General features: G+C 67.5%; 1 protein-coding gene across 3 annotated transcripts in view; it reads right to left on the minus strand.

Moving 5' to 3' along the window:
• The window catches only part of MEGF6 (multiple EGF like domains 6), an 83,104-nt gene that overhangs the window by 33,017 nt on the left and 33,420 nt on the right, over positions 1-16,667 (minus strand). For all 3 annotated transcript variants that reach the window (XM_082687633.1, XM_082687632.1, XM_082687634.1), the window contains one exon: positions 10,029-10,151. In XM_082687633.1, coding sequence (XP_082543759.1) covers positions 10,029-10,151 — 123 coding nt within the window. The remainder of the gene's footprint in view (positions 1-10,028; positions 10,152-16,667) is intronic.

Raw genomic sequence — 16,667 nt, forward strand, 5'->3', positions numbered from 1 at the left:
GGGCCCATCCCACTGGCCCCCTGCCTGCCAGGCGCCCAGCAGGGCAGAAACGGGCCTGCCTAGGACCTGCCTGCCTGTCTGCCGGCGCCTCCCGGGTGAGCCTCTCTCCTGTCTGCCGTCTGAACAGCCCACCAGCCCTTGAACTCGGGCGTCTCATCCTGGGAGCTCCCCTAAGTCTCCCGGATGGGCATGCCGTCGGATCGCCATGCGGCGCCTTCCGCACGGGGCAGCACTTTGTTGCTCATTTCCCAACAGCTCCCAAACCAGTGATCACGGGAAGCCAAGGGTCCCCTCATCCGCGGCCACCAGTCAGGAGGCAGGGGTCAGGAGGCCGTGGAGACAAGCTCTGTGTCCCAGGGAAGGGCAGAGGGACACCATCAGGAGCTGACTCTGAGGTCACCCTCACCGCTAGGCAGCAGGGCCTGGGGTACTCCCAGGGTACAGCTCAGAAGAGCGCCCTTCTGGGGTGAAGGCCCTGCAGAGACCCCACGAGGGGTCCCTAAGTCCCAGGCAGTCCCCACCCTAAGGTCTCTCAGGACCAGGGCTGTGGGAGGAGGAAGAGCCAGACAGGAAGCGGGGGGCACCAGCCTTGGTCTCCTCGTGTAGCCCCGCAAGTCCTGCCCACCCTGGCAAAGGGCTCTGCCTTGTCCTGTGTCCCAGGGCAGGGCCACAAGCCCCCTCAGCCACTGAGCATGGGGGCTGTCACTCGTCCTTTAAAACACGCCAGGTTCTTGGTACAAAACAGAAGTGAGGAATCACCTTAGTCCTTTTTACGTGAATTTCACGTGTAAGTGGTTTTACTTGCATATGTGGCATTAAGTAAAATCGATCATTCGTATCAATGTCCCTGATTTCTTGGTTTTTTTAGCGTTGCTTCGGGAGAACTTAAGACCACACCATGGCTCTCTGTGGGCCGGTGCTGGTCCCCGTGCCCAGCCCCCGGCTTGCTACCGAGGGGACAAACCCCTCTGTGCTCGTCTCCCCGACTGTAACAAGGGAAGGCCGTCACAGGTCGCCGTGCGAGAGGAGGGGAAGCGGATGCAGAAAATGCGGCGCCGAGTCCGTAAGGATCAGCCCAAGCGGCTGGCCGGGTCTGCACCCCGGGCCCCTGCCCCTAGGCCAAGCAGCAAGACCCACGGCAGCGTCTAGAGCCGAGGCTCCTAGGGGTCGCGTCCTGGGACCCAGCCTCCCTGCTCCCTGGTGGATGAAGTCACAGCCCGGAAGGCATCCTGGAACCTGGCCACACCAGCTTGAGAAGAGCCAAGGGACCTCAGGACAGTTCCTATCCCACAAAGCCATGTCCCTGGGGCTCCCACTGCAGCCTGCGCATCCCGATCAGCTGCCGGGGAAGCGCCGCTCAGGCCCTCTTGTCCCACCGAGGGGCGGCCTCCACCCTGGCATGCGGACTGCTATACATTCCAGCCTGCGCAGGGGCGGGGGCTGGCAAGGGCAGAGAGCAGTCTGGGAAGCAGCAGCCCGGGATATCGCGAGGTATGAGATGAGCTCCAGCAGCGCGCCGGGAAGGCCTGCGGGGCCGCGGAGGGTCTGGGCCTCCAGCCCCCACAAGGCCCGGCAGGAGGACTCGGGCCCGGCCGCGCAGGGAGCAGCCCGCTAAGCGCGGGATGCCATCAGCCGTGCAGATGGTGCCCACGGCCGCCCCACTGCCCCCTCCCCCGCTGCGGTGCCGCCAAGCGCATCCAGGCCCGAGGCTGTGGGGTCTGGAAGCTGTTTGGGAAATGCTTTCTCGATGCGGAAATGCGGGCTGGGCGTCTCTGCCCCTCGGAATGTCTGTGTCAGCAGAAGGAGCGGGTCCCCCCACCCCGCAGGCCGGCTCCAGCTTTCCTCTCCAAGCTGGGCGGCCACTGGGCTCCTTCGCCAGGACCCAGGCTGCGGTGAGGGCCCCGGGCCACCCCACAAACACCCCACTTGCCCAAGGGCTGGGTCCATCCCGTCACAGGCCCCTGACATGGGGCTCCAGGGCAGAAGGGACATGCTCCTGGGTCGGGGATGGAGGTGGGGGGGGGCAGGAAGCAGAGCCCTGCGGAGCCTCCCTCACTGAGCCGTGTCTGTCCCAGGGGCTCTGGACGTGCAGCGGGCAGGCCCTCCAGCAGCACCCGAGGAGGCCAAAGCATCGGGCCCCCTGTCTGGTCCCTGAGGGGGAAACCGTGGGTCTGGACCCTCCCGGTCTTCTGGGGGCTGGGCGCTCTCCGGCCCCTGAGCCTCAGGAGGGGCTAAACCGTCTGCAGGGAGAGGGGCGCGAGAGAGGAGAGGCACCAGAGAAGCCCCCAGAAGTCACTGCCCAGGACCCCTGGGTGCCAGGCTTGAGGATGCAGGGCCACGGGCACAGCAGTTTCCTGACAGGAGGAGCAGACACGGGGCCCACAGGCAGCCCCGGTGCTGGGTGGGGGCGGGGGCGGGGGCGGGGACTGGACCCCACTCACAGGAAAGGGGGCAAGGACAGGCCGCCCCAGGACGCTCGGGCCCCGGGCTCAGGCTCTGCCAGCACCTCGACTCACTCTCCCCTCCCCGCCCCTGCTGAAGTCAGGCAGGTCCTGTGTCCGTCCCGGGGGCGAGCATTGACAAGCAAGTGTCCCAGTGGGCACAGGGACTGTAACAGGACAGGCCAGCGACCGGAGAGCCCCTGACAGGACCCCCAGCAGCAGGAAAGAAGGGCCAGGGAGGGGCTGGAGGAGGCTTCTGTCTCGGTCTTCTCTTCCATTGGCCTCAGGAGGGCCTCAGTAGTCCCCCCCCCCCCCCCGCCTCCTCTGGTGACCCACGCCTGCGGGGCTCTTTCCACCCCGAGGTCCGGAGGTCAGCTTCTGGTCTGGGGCCACACGCGGTCCAGCCTGCCTGCATGTGGGACGCCACACCCCTGTCCCTCCCCCACGCCCTCCCCCGCCGGCTGTTGATTTCAGGAGCCCGAGCCGGCCGGTCCCCGCGCCAGCCTCATGGTAAACCCATTACTCGGCTGGATTCCTCACCCAAGGAGAGGGAAGGAAAATTAAAACCAGGGCTGTCTCCGAGAGCCCGGCTGCCAGTCCCGACGGCAGCTGTCCCTGGCTGGCGCCACGCGGAAATGGGGGTGCCTCTCTTCTTTCACACATGCCCCCTCCGAGAGCCCGAGGTGGGGCAGCCTCCAGCCCACACGCCCTCCTCTGGGGACCAGCGGGCTCGCAGGGCATCAGACACTGGCACCACAGCAGAGAGCCCAGGGCCGAGTCTGGCCTGGGAGGCACCGCAGAGGCTGGCCCGGAGCGGCGCCTGAGGCCTCCCACCCACGTGGGCACACACATGTGTGCGCGTGACGAGGCCCTGTCTGTGGCAGCCGGCTGCTGGTCTTGCTCCCCAGCTGCCGTGCAAAGGCCGTGGGGAGGCCAGGTCCAGGCCTGGGAGTGCCTGAGTCCGGGATGCAGACAGCCCCACTTGGGCCACGGCCGCCAAGGCCTGGCTCTCACGGAGGACACTGAGCTGCCCAGATGGCCCTGGAGCTCACGCTGCACTCGGGGGAGAGGAGATGGCAAAACTGACTGATGGGGAGCTTTCCTGGGGAAGGCGGCCAGCCAGCCTGTGGCCAGGTAGCAGGGAAGGGCACATGTGTGCTCGCCAGCCCATCGGAGGACACCAGGGCAGGTGCAAGGCTGAGGACTCAGAGGCAGGTAAGGATGCTGGGCAGGCCTGCACCAGACAGCCCGCGCAGACTGCTGGGCCCCAGCAGTCACGCCTCCTGCTGCGCATCCCCCACCCGAAGGCCACACCTGAGTGCACGACGCTGTGGGTGTGGGGCTGGCGGTCAGCTCTGCCGGTGTCCCGGGCCAGCAGCCTGTATGCTCCCGCTCAGGTACCCAAGTTGGGAGCTGGCAGGGCTGGCCATTGGCCCCTCTCACCTCTGAGCCTCCAGGCCACCCCGCAAGTACTCAAGGCCACGCAGCGCACAGGCTGAGCCCAGGGCAGACACTGTCTGCCTGAAGTACAGAGGGACAAGTGAGCCCAGAGGACCCCCCAGCTCTGACCCAGCCAGCCCCAGGCCCCGGTTCCACCACCCACTCCTCTTCCCTGCGGTCTGGTCATGGAAGATGCGCTAGTCCTGGGGTCTGGCCGTCTGCGCTCTGGTACAGCTGCCCATCCGCAGAGTGGCTCGGGGCAGAGCAGGGAGCGAGGAGGGCTTGTCAATGGGGCTCTGGGGTCCGGCTGAGGCCAGGGTGGGGTCAGAAGCCCAGCAGGGTCCAGAGCAGCAGGGCACGGCGGGAATGGAGGCTCAGCCCAGACCTGCCCCCCACAGCGGCCTGGAGAAGAGCCAGCAAGGGCGGGGAAGGTGCGACCATCATTCCACAGGGAGGGACAGAGCCCGGGCAGGAGAATCCAATCGGGGGCTGGGCCCTGCGGTGGGGGGAGAGGGCCTTCAGGATGCGCAGAAACTCACAGGGAAGGGACCCAACCCCACCGCGCAAGAGAGGAGAGAAGCGGAGGGTGTGGCCTCCCCACCCTTCCCAGCGGCAAGGCTGGGAGGGGCCACGTGCCTCCCTCCCCAGGCTTGACGCCGTGAGCTTCACGTGCTGCCGCCCGCAACCGGCCAAGACCTCGGACCAGCGACTCCGGGTGGAAGTGGTCGCCTTCCCCCCCCAGCAGGCCCCCAGCTCAGTGACGGAAGCTTCCGGGACAGGGACAGGCTCCAGCCTGACTCGTGTGCCGTGCCCTCCCCACAACAGGGCAGGATCCCCGTGAGCACGCGTCTGCCTGCCCTGGCCGAGCCCGGAGCGTGAGGACCACGCCGGCGGCAGGTCAGGACTCAGGGACCGGAACCGGCCTTCCCAGCTCCCCCACCCAGCCGTCGCTCAGCCTCCAGCCCCGGCCCAGCGCTGGCCTCGGGCACCAGGGCTCAGCAGGCCGCCCACCTGAGGTCTCCCCCGGGCTCAGGGCGTGGGCAGGCCCGCGGCCAGGCTGTCACCAGCGGGTTCTGACTGCCGATGGTGGCGACGCTCATTTCTCCCCAGCTGGCTGCACCCAAGGGCATACTTGCCCCATGTGCTCACGAGATGAATGAAAACAGCCGGCGTCGCGGAAGAAAAGCCTTCGACTCTCGGTGCCCGGGACGGCGGAGGCCTCCGGCTGCGGACACCCACTCGGAAAGGCCGCCATCCTGCCTGGAAGGGTCACGGCTCTCAGCCAGACGTGCTTGCCTGTGTCCAGAGGACAGGCCTCCATGGGACCAGGCTGTGACAGGAGTAAGGTAGGGGCTTTGCAACCAGAAGGCCCGAGTGTGTGCAGGCTGGGCTCTGAGGCCCGCAGGTGTGCAGTGAACCTGCCAGGTGGCCTGTCCTGTCCCGGTCTCCGGACCCAGACAAGCCGGTCACTCCACAGACACCTGTCGGGCACCCACTACGTGCCAGGCCCTGCCAGCTTGGACGGCAGGGAACAAGCAAGGGGCTCCCCCAGCTCCAGAGACGCCGGCGAGCCAGAGGGGATAGGATAGGGACCCCCACCCGGGGCCCGAACCTGAGGGGACATCACTCCGGGCTTTGCTCCCCGCCCCCCCAGCTGTGTGAGCCCAGATGTAGCACTGCAGGTGCATGACCCCAGGCCCCCACTGCCTTTTATAAGGTGGGGCCCCAGGGCAGCCTGAGCCCCAGCAGCGAAACTGGCCCGGCCTGCAGTGCGCGCTGGACGAGGCAAGACGTCCTTCCTGCGGTCACCATGATGGCTCCCGCCACCCTTCCCCTCCTCGGGGTTTAGCGACAGCAGCGTTGTCCTGGGAAACCAAAGAACCTCCCTTGAGACTCTCTTGGGTGGGTGGAGGGACCAAGGATTCCAGGACAGGGTCAGAGAAAGCCCCCTCCCCCATGAAGGTCTATGGAAGGGCAGTCGGTGCCCCCCAGGTGCCACGATGAGACTCCCCAGCAGCTCCCCTGGCCACCACCCCCCCAGGGCATTGCCGCAGGCTAGCACAGCTGGCTCCAGTCCGCCACGGCCCTCCCGGCCCCGAGCCCGAGCCCTGGAGGTTCCTAATCAAGGCCTGTCACTTCCCACATTCCTGCCTCTCCCTCGGGACGGCGCGACGACGGCGCGACGCAGGCAGCCGTCTGCAGGAGGCCGGTGGAGGCCAGGCCAGCCATCAGGCCAGGCAGGGAGGGAGGGAGAGAAGCACTTGCCCAGCGGCTTCCCAGGACGGGGACAGCCTGGAGCCCGTGGCCACAGCCGAGGTGGGTGGCTGGGCGGGCGAGGCCACGGAGAAGCTGCTTCGTGCCCAAACTACCCTGAGCACACGTGCCTCGCAGCGGGTCCCCTTGGTGTCCCCCGGCGGCCGGGGGGGCCGGAGAGCCACCTGCGCAGTGCAGACACCCGAGCTGGGCCCACGGGGGCTGGGACGCAGGGACACTGGTACTGTCCCCAAGTCCTCATGGGATACCCACAGACACCCCCACGCAGACCCCAGCCCTGCCCGGCCACCCCGCGCTAAGACGGAACCAAGAAGCCGGGGGGAGCCCACCCAGCACCCCACAAAAGAGCCGGCTGTTCTCGTGTTGGGCCGAGAAGGACTTCCTCTGGAGGAAGCCCCTCCTCCCTGCACAGCCCCCACCCCCGCAGCCCCACTGCCCCCTCCCCAGAGCCTCCCTTATCTCTGCGAGGAGGGGGGGTCAGAGCGGTGGGAACCGCGGGAGCTCACCGTGGGAAAGCGGGCCTGCGGGCTTCAGTCCTCCCCCGGGCGACAGCCGATTCTCTCCAAACGGCAGCCTCCTTCTCCCCCGGGGGTGGGACCGAGACCTCCCCCCAGCAGGAGCAATGTCCCTGCGGTCCTCAGTCCACACCATCTGGCCTAGCGTGGAGCTGGCCACATCTCCCAGATGGGACGCACCCGACCTCGTACCCAACGAGCCCACCGTGGGGTGGGGCGGGGCTTGGGGCAGGCGCGGAGAACCCCCTACCCTGGCCTCAGGGTGGTCTCCACAACCCCAGGGCCGGGTTCCTGAGGACCCTGCTCACCAAGCAAGGGCCCCGAGGCCAGGTGGAGGACGGGTCCAGCTCAGGGTGGGATGGCCCTTTGCTCCCCGCCACCCCTCTTCCCCACCAAAGCTGTCTTGGGGCTGGGCGCCCCACGGACGCTGGGCCAGGGGCCTGGCCGTGTTTCCCGACTCCTCTGCGGTTCCTGGAGAGGCAAGAGGAGTCTTTTTCGTCCCACGTTTTAGATAAAGAGACTCAGGTTCAGAGTCACCCAAGGTACCAAGCTGAGGCTCATCGGGGACCTCGCGGACCCCAGGGCCCAGCGCTGGGACGGCCTTCCCAGAGGTGCTGACATGGAGAGCAGGCCCGGGGCCCCTGCAGCGGCCAGGACACAAGGGAGAGGGGCTGCCTTTCTCTCCAAGCCCTGCTGCCTCCCTAAAGCCCCCGCCCACAGATGGGGGTGAGGCAGACACAGGCCGAGTGGCGCCCGGGGAAGCAAGAGACGGCGGGAGCCGTGCAGCCTCGCCCCGGAGACGCGCGTGCGCCGGGCTCCCCCGCCTCCCCCGCCTCCCCCGCCTCCCAGAGCTCGTGGCTCCTGCTCCAGGACGGTGTCCCGGAACATGACGAGCACACGGGCCTGGCCATGCTCCTGGTGCGAGGGCCAAGGCGCCCTCCAGCCAGGCTCCCGTGCCAGCACTCAGGGTTTTATAGTGTCCATTCATCACCGGGAGCGGTTTCTGGGCTCACCCCGCCGTCACCTCGGGCGCACCACCCTACGTGTGAGCGAGCAGAGCCGTCCTCCCCTTGGAGGTAACATCTTGATTTCCTGCTGGCTCTGCTCGCTCACCGCCGCTGGCCGCCCCAGCAGTCCTGTGTGCTGGCCAGAGCTGCAGCTTCAGGGGGGCTGGGCTGGGCTGGCAGGGGGACAGAGAATACACAGCAGGCGCTTGGCTCTCGGCGGCTGGCCTTGCGGTGACTCGGGGCTCCAGCCATCCCAAACACGCAGGGCTCGGGGTCTGCAAACTCCCAGGGGCCCAGGCCAAGGAGCGGCCTGGGGTGGGGAGTAAAGAAAGGGCCGGCCCTGCGGGGTGCAGGGTCTGAGGCCAGTGCCCCTGGCCTGACGTCCCTCCTGGTCATTCTGTGCACAGCGCTGCCCTTGGACAGCTGTGCCAGATGGCAGAGCCTAGCCTGCCCTTCGGGACCTGGTGGATTAAGGGATTCCAAAGCTTCCTAAAGGAACTCAGAGAGGCTGCGTTTGCAGGCCCTATGCTGTGCTGACTTGGCGCAGGGCTCTGGCCGGTGGCTGGAATGCACATTTATCTTCCAGGACCCGCCCCGGCCCCGGGGGCCCCAGGTCAGCACTGGGAGCCTGCGGCAGGGTCAGCAGACCCCAGCTGTGCAGCGGCCCCAACACCTTCTCCAGGGCCTCCTGGACACAGACAAGGGGCTGGGGCTGCTCTCCCAGCTCTGGGGGCCGAGGACCAGAAGGGAGAGGATGGGACACCCAAGGTCCAGCCCCAATCTGGGAGGCCCCTGGGCTAGAAAGGACCATCTCAAACTGTATACAAGCCGGTTTCCCAGGGCTGGAGACCCGGATGCAGGAGCCGAGGCCCAGAAGGGCCAGGCGGGCTGGCAGCAGGCAGGGGCTTGGAGCGGGATCCTCTGGGGGCGCCTGGGCTGAAGCCCGGGGGAACCAGGGGAAGAAGCATGTGTCCTGCACTAGGGCATCCTTGGGATCTGTGGAGGCCGGGGGGGCTGGAAGGGGCTGAGGCTCATGGGACTGCCCTGGACATGGCCCGCTCTGGGTCTCCCAGTTCGTGCACCACACCAACACCTGCTCCCCGCTTAGGGGAGCACGAGGCTGTCCGTAGAGGAGGGACTTGTCCTCATTCTGAAGGCCAGAGGCTCCCAGGTGGGAACATTCAAACACAGTCCCCAGACCCCTGGGACTCTCCTCACTGGCACCAAACCCCCAGCCCCGCGGCTCTACAGCGTCGAGGGCTGCCGGACACCCGGCTTTGCCCAGACACCTTGCCGGACACCTTGGCTTTTGGGACACCTGCCCCAACTTCCCTGCACACGGTGCGTCCTGGGGTGGGGGCACAGACCCCATGGGTTCTCACATCCCAAGGGGACCCACTTCTCAGAAAGGGAAACCAAGGCCGAAGCCAGAACTTGGGGGAGTCCTTCCTGCCCGCCCTCCGTCGGTCACAGGACCCCTGTCCCTGCTGCGCTGGTTCCCTCCCTCCAGACTCCTTCTGGCCATGAAAGCGCTGGAAAGGAGAATCCGCACAGGGACACCCCATGTGTGCAGAGCCCCTCTGCAGGGCAGACTCCTGCACCCCCAGACCCCAGCCCAGCAGGCTCTACACCCGCCCCTGGCCCTCTGACGGAGGCCCCGGCCGCCCCCGCGGCTGGCCCAGCAGGAGACGCGCTCTCCCGGGACACGGAGACAGGGACGACAGTCCAACATGGGGCAAGGGGACCGGTGTGGCCGGCCCAACGGGCACTCAGAGGGGCCCACACTGCCACGGCCGGCCCTGGGGTCCGGTCAGGTGGGGGCAACGGCCGACAAAGGAATGGGAAGGGGTGCCAGCGTTAGCACCAGCCTTCTGCCCCACCCCTAATCATCCCTCTCCCTCTCCGCCCCCAGAGGGATCTCCTGTCTGTTCTTGATCTTGCTGGCCCAGGGAGACAGTTTGCCCGGGGCCGGCCCAGGCCTCAGCAAGCCTGAGTCAGGGCTCCGTGCCCACCAGTGCCGCACGCACGCCCAGGGACACGGCCCACCCTTCCGCCCCCACTGCTTGTGCCCGGGCCCACTGGCCACGCCAGCCCTCCCCACCGCATATTCCCCCAGCACAGCCCCCAGGGTGGCCTCCACCCACAACAGGTTCTCTGAGCCCCCCAAGCCTCACTTTCAGAGGCACGTGGACGCCCTAAAGGCATGGCGAGGAGGCTGGGCAGAGAGGGCCCCATCACGGGGGCCCCAAGCAGGGCGGCTCTGGGGACCGAGGAGGAGGCGACCCCAGGCCCGGCCCGGCCAGGCAGGGGAGGGCAGCCGTGGGCGATGGTGGGCTGGGCCCGGGACCTACCTTGGCAGGTCCTGCCGTCCCCCTGCAGCTGGTGGCCAGCGGGGCAGCGGCAGTAGAAGCCCCCCACGGTGTTGGAGCACTGGTCCTCACAGCCCCCGTTCCCGTCGGAGCACTCATCCACGTCTGTGGAGGAGGACACTGGTGAGTGGCAGGGAGACCCCAGCCACGGCCCACCCCAAGCCCCAGACCTGAGAGGCCATAAGAGGACACAGACCAGCAGAGATGGGCAAACCTCACCCCTACAGACAGACCCCACGAGAGGGGGACACCGACATGTCCGTCCGGCAGCCAGGGAGGCACGCGCACCTGGGTCCCACCCAGGAAAAGCAGCCTGTCCTACGGCATTTGGGGGGAGGTGGTTTCGGGAAGGCCATGCAGAAGCGGCTTGGCCCAGGAGGGGGCCCTGCTCTCCCAGACAGGAGCGACACCTGCTTTCCTGGGTCCTCACGAGAACGGCCTCTGCCCGTGTTCTGGTCCCGCAGTCAGTGTCCCAGGGAATCAAGCCGGGAAAAGACCCTCACAGCTGCCCCCAGACCCGCATCACTGCCCCCACACACTCCTGTCCCAGGACCTTATGGAGTCACAGCTGCCAACAGGGAGAGGGACATGAATCGGTAAGAGTGGAGGAGCAGTCTCCTCAGCCCCCCAGCACCCCCGTCCCCCCGGCTGCCCACCCGAGGTCTGAGAGGGGCCCTCTTCTCCTGCTGGCCTCTCAAGGCCAAAGGCTGAGCTCCCCGGTGTCGTGGGGAATGTGACCCAGAGGCAGGCACAGACCACGCAGAGACCCCAAAGTGCCACAGGACACAAATGGTCAGGGGCCAGCGCAGCCCACAGGCTGCTGCTACTGGAAGCCCCGGCCCTTCCTGGCCACACAGGGAGCAGAGCCTCAGAGCTCAGACAGCGCCGTGCTGGCGTTCCCAGCCAGGCCAAGCCTCCCCTGATGGCTTCATCACCTCTGCCCCTGCCGGGGAGTGTCCCCACAAGACCCCAAGTCCAACGGAGGCCACAGCCGGCCACAGTCGCACCGGCAGGGCTGTGGCCAGAACTCCCCTCGGGAGGGCCGGGAGGCAACTGTCCACCCAGGCCTGCAGAGGTTAAAGCCAGGAATTTTCTGGGAATTCCTAGAGAATGACACAGGATGAGACAGAGGTCGGCCCAGCCCAGGGGTCAGCGCTGGGGTGCCCGGGGCAGGAGTCAGCGTGGGACTGGGGAGACGGCACAGCAGCCAGCCCTGCGGACGAGGAGTGCGCTGGGTCGGAAAGGCCCAGGGAAGCTGCAGCCTGTCCTGACCTCGGGCTGCACGGTGGGGAACAGGGAGGGTGTGTGGCAGGCAGGCAGGCCGCCGACCCAGGGAGCTCCTTCTAGCGGCTGGCACACAGGGTCGGCAGGGGCCTGGGCACGCATGCCCCTAAGCCCCGGGCAGGATGCCTCGGCTCCAGGACCCCCAGGAAGCCCCATGGGGCTCAGCGTCAGGCAGGCGTCTGGGCACCCATCTCTGCCCACGGCTGGACTGCGCCACCCGCAGCACGGGACAGGACCCCAGTAGTCTTAGGTCTCTGTGTCCGGCCCAGGACAGCACACAGGGAGCCGCAGGACACCCTTGGCAAATGCAAAACGAACATCACACTCCTCGAGAGAGGCAGGAGGGTGGGGGGTGGGGGGCTGCCCCTCCCCCAGGCCCCTCCTCAGGCCACGGCGGCCCAGACTGTGCAGGACGTGATCCTGACCAGGGCCAGCGTCGGCAGGCTCCCCTCTGCCAAGCCCCTGCTGTGCACCTGGCTAGGGCCGAGGACACAGGCAAGGGACCCAGCATCCTGGGCAAGGGGAGAGCCCGGGAGACGAAAGGGAGGGCGCAGAGGCCCAGGGAGGGTCACTGCCCCGCTTGAAGCCATTGTCTGACAATTGCACTGCACCCTTGGATAGGGCTGGCGGGTAGCGGTGGGTTCTGTGGGGACCCAGGGTGGTCAGCAGCCCTGCCAGGGGCAGGATGAGGCCAGCGATGACCTCTCCCTGGTGCGGCAGCCAGGCCTGGGCTGGCTCACCGGGCAGGCACCGGCTGGGGCCATGGGGCCGGAGGGAGGTGGCAGCCAAGGGCCCAGAGCCCCTGAGCGGCCTGGGAAGAAAAGGTGGCTCCAGAGCTGGAAGGCCGTCTCCCGGGCACTGGGCCCCAGCCTGGCCTCTGTCAGGGCTCCAGGTCTGCACGGGGTTTCCGGAAGCAGATCCCAGGAAACGCGGGCCCAGGCCAGCACGCTTCACAAACCTCACCAGTTGGCTCCTTGTAGAGGGCCCCGTCCATCCACCAGCGACCCCAGCATGGGGTGCACTGGGCCCGAGTGCCAGCAGGTGACAGCCAGCAGCCCACACTCCTCTCAGCAGCCCAGGCCCTACTCGGCTCTGGCCTGGGAGGCCTGGACCAGCATTGCTCTGGGGTGGGTCTCCCTGCCCTCCCTGCCCATGAAGCCAGTCTGGGGGTGCATCTTCCAGCCCAGCAGGCCCCCTACGGGCCCCTCCGACGGGCAGGTCTCAGGGGTAGCCTGAGCCCAGGCAGAATCTGGAGGTCATAGGCCAGGTCCCAGCCCTGCTCTGAGCTGCTGGCAGACAATCCCTGGCCCAGAGCCGGGGCCCATGCAGATGCCGGCAGAGAGTATGACTCCGAACCACGCGACCCCCAGACCCCGGCCTCTCACTCGAACGGCGCAGCAGAGCCCCCTCCCACAGGTGGGTGTGGCAGCCCCCCACAGGCTCCGGCCTCCGTCCAGGAGTCCTGGGCTTCCTCCCAGTGCTGGGGTCACTGTTCCCATCTTCTGGAGGGAGGCTGCCTCTGGCCCTCAAGCCAGGCCCCCGTGGGCATGCAATGCAGACGCCGACTTGGAAATGCTGGCCATCCCTCGCTCCTGCTCCCCAAGCCCCTCCCCGGGCACCCCTACCCTCCCCAAAGCTGCCGGTGGTGGCAGAAGAGGCAGGAACCAGGAGGCCAGGCTGCGGGATGGGGACAGTGCCCTGTCCCCTGCTCTCTCCACTCCGGGAAGACCCTTCCACCCACAGAGAACACTGCCTCCCATAACAAGTGAAACAGTCGGCAACGGACCGGGCAATTCCGCTCGGGCGACGTGCCCAGAAGACTTGAAGGCAGGACTCACATGGACACTCGTGACGGCCAGAGCCGGGAACGATGCGACGTCCAGCACTGGACAAGCGGTAAACACACCGGCCGCATCCACCACAGAAAACCAGCTGCGGAGAGGAGCCCCTCGTGGGGCTGAACCACGGAGACGTTCCCCTGGGGGAAGGAGACCAGACGGTGGAGGCCCGACGCTGGGCGTCCCCCTGCGGGGACCGTGCAGGGCAGGCCACTGCAGACCCAGAGAGCAGGTGGACGGCCACCGGGGCTGGCGGACAGGTGGGCACGGGGTCTCCCCAGAACAAGCATGTTCTGGAGCACGTGGGGTGACACGCGCCCGAGAGCGCCTGTGCTAAACGCCACCGCCTCGTTGACGGGACCTGAGCGCCACCTCAATGAAAACAAAGAAAAGCAGAAAAAACCCTCCTCCGGGCGGATCCCACACCACACTTCTGCAGGGATTGGTGTGAAAGGAAGGGGGGTCCAGGGCGGCCACCCTGCCGGGCAAGGGCTCCGAAGGCCCTACCCTTTCCGCTGACCAGCAACCAGGAACTGCAGCGAGAAGCCCTCAGACTGCTGCCCCTTTGCCAGGGTCCTGGGGAACAAGGGGGCCCACACCCCACAGCCTGTGTGCCCCCCACCAGCCATCGCCCAGCAGCCTGGGAGCAGCAATGAGCTCTCAGGTCCACCATGAGGTCCAGCCCAGCCTGGGTTGGCCCATCATTCATGGCCCACAGAGCCCCAGGTAGGAAGCAGGTGACAGAAGGCAGGTACGTGGCTCCAAGCTCCCAAGTCAGGCCGCCCTGGCCACACAGCAAGGTGACCCCCCCACAGACTGCCAACTGCCCGGCCCACACGGGGCAGGGACCCCACGACCATGAGCCTCCCAGACAAGCTGGGACCTAGGCTGTCCCCCACTGGCTCTGAGCTGGAGGAGCCCACAGGGGACAGGAGATACTGCCCCTAGTTCTCCCCGCACAGGGCAGGACATGGCCCTCAGAGCCACACCTCCCTGCAGAACTGGCCTCCAGTCGCCCCAGGCGAGCAGGGCAGGGCAGGGTAGGGCCACCAAAAAACCACCGTGTGGGGCCCCAGTGGGGGTCCCCACCTTTACAAATCTTCACTGCTTCCAGTCCACAAAGGAGACAGGACCTTGCGGGGCAGCCCCCGATGGTGGAGGGCGGTGCGTGTGTCCTGCCCACTGCTGCGCTCTGTCCGCTAAGCCCCGATTGCACCCTGTGGCCCCTCGCCCTTCCCCACCCTCCAGACGGACCCAGCTGCCCCTGCGGCTGGCCTAGGGTGGCAGGAACAGTGAGAAGGCGTGGCTATTCTCCGAGGGTGCGGGGCAGCACCCCAGGACCCCAGCCTGATCATCGGGGCCCCGGATCCAGCCTGCCCTCCCCTGCCCGGGCAGCCCTGCACTCCCGAGCCTTCTCACCCCTACTCCCAGCCTGAGACCCCCATGAGGCCAGTGGACCCCAAGCCTCTCCCCCTGCCCCTGCCCTGCCTGGCTGCTCCGGGTGACCTGGTCAGGGCCCCCCACAGTTATTCCGGCCCCGTGTCCCCCAAGCACGTCCAGTCCCTGGATGGGCGTCTGTAGAAAGAAGCAGGGGGGGTGAGGGCAGAGGAACCCCCGCCCTGTCTGTGAGGAAGAGGAGGCCACGAGCACAGGGGTCACTCTGCGTCATGAAGACCGAGACTGCGCAGAGGGAGGCCCTGAAGCCCAGGGGAGGGGCCCGGGCCAGGGAGCCGGTTGCGCCTTGAATCTGCAGGACAGTCCGCCGGCATCCCGCCGGCCCACCCAGGCCTGGGGCTACCTGTTAGCAGCCAGATTCAGGAGGCACTGCCTGCCTGCAGCCAGGTGTCCCCCAGAGAGGCAGAGAGGGCCGAGGAAAGGCAGCTGGACCGCAGTCGGCCGCTCCGGGCTCCGCAGCGGCAGGCACGGGGGGCCGGTCTCTGTGTACCCTTCACAAAGAGCCGTGTGTGCGGGGGCCTGGAGAGGGACCTCCCTGGGGGCTCTGCCGCAGGACAGAGGTTCAACATCTGGGAAGAGGGGCCACCCTGGAGCCTCCCACAGCCAGCAAGCCAGAAGGCACCAACATGGGGACCTTCCCCCGGGTCAAGGGTGCGTGTGCGCGGCTCGGGCCTGCCTTGCCTGTCTCCCCAGGAATGTCCCGCCCCCAGAACCCAGCTGCACCCCCTTCCCTCGGGGAGCTGGGACAGTTGGGGCTCCTTGTGGGAGCTCGCCCTGCGGGCCCCTGTGCCTGCTCCCGGCCGCTACGGGTTTGGGCCTGCCATGGGAGCCCGCGTGGAGTAGGGCGGAGCAGAGGCACCCCACCCCGCCCCACCCCGAGGGAGCCCCCTTTCCCGTGCACCTTACTTCCTGTCTTTGGCAGAGTTTCAGGCCCCCAAGACAGGTGATCCAAGGCCCTGTGGGGGCTCCAAACTAGCCTTGGGGGACCTTTATGCCGAGTGTAGGCCAGGTCACCGGGGCCCTGGCCCTGTCAGGGCAAAGCTGCAGAAGGGACTTGGCTCTGAGCCAGGAGAGCGGGAACTTCACCTGGAGTCAGGCAAGGAGGCCTGCAGGGGTCCTAGCTGCAGCCAGACGTGGCCATACCGTGTCCTGAGACTGCTGGGACAAAGGACCCCTGCCGGGGAGCCTGACCAACGGAAAGGTATTGTCTCCCACCGTCCTGGAGGCCAGAGGCCCCGAATCAGCGTCCCCGAGCTGAAATCAAGGAGTCTCCTGAGGCTTCCTGCGCTGGTGTCCCTTGGCTGATGGGCACCGCCACACCCACCTCTGCACCTGGGCCTCCTCAGGAATTCGGAGGGAGCACCTCCTACCACCAGGGCATCCCCCGCCGAGCCCCATGCCCGAGACGCCCGAGGCTGCAAGAGGCACCTCCGCGAGTCCGCTCCGTGCGGCCCGAAGCCGGGCGAGCCAGCGCCCCACTGTAGGGCTGAGGTCTCGCGGGCGTGGGTCCGGCCTGCCTGGGCCTCCCAGCCTCCAGGTGAACAAGACGAGTCACAACCCCCGCCCTGCGCCCATTTCCTCATCTGTAAGACGGGGGAGCTGTGCACACGGTGGAGGGCGGCCAGGGCGACCCGGGGCAGGGGGCGGGGGGCTCGGAGAGCACGGAGGCACCCGCCACTCTTTAATTTCATTTGGGGAAAAAACGAGAGCCCAAAGCAGCACGGCCCGGGGCCCAGGCCCACCGTGACCGGACCCTAGACTCCGACCCTCCACCACAGCCGCGCGGGCCTACTACAGACTCACGGAGACCCCCCAGGGCTGCAGGGAACCTCTGAGCCCTCCACGTTCTCCCAGCATGGTGCTGCCCCGCCGGGCGCCTGCCTCGGCTTGTCCCTGCCGCTCCCGGACACATTCCCGCCCGGGCCAGGGCCAAGGTCGGGCTTCCTGGCTCCAGGGAGGCGTGCACCAGGTGGGGCAGGGAGCGGAGCCCGCAGCCAGGGGCAGGCCTACCCCCCGCCCTGGCTGAGGATCTCCTCAGAGATCC

This window comes from Mustela nivalis, assembly GCF_964662115.1.
Source record: "Mustela nivalis genome assembly, chromosome: 10".
Lineage (NCBI taxonomy): Eukaryota > Metazoa > Chordata > Mammalia > Carnivora > Mustelidae > Mustela > Mustela nivalis.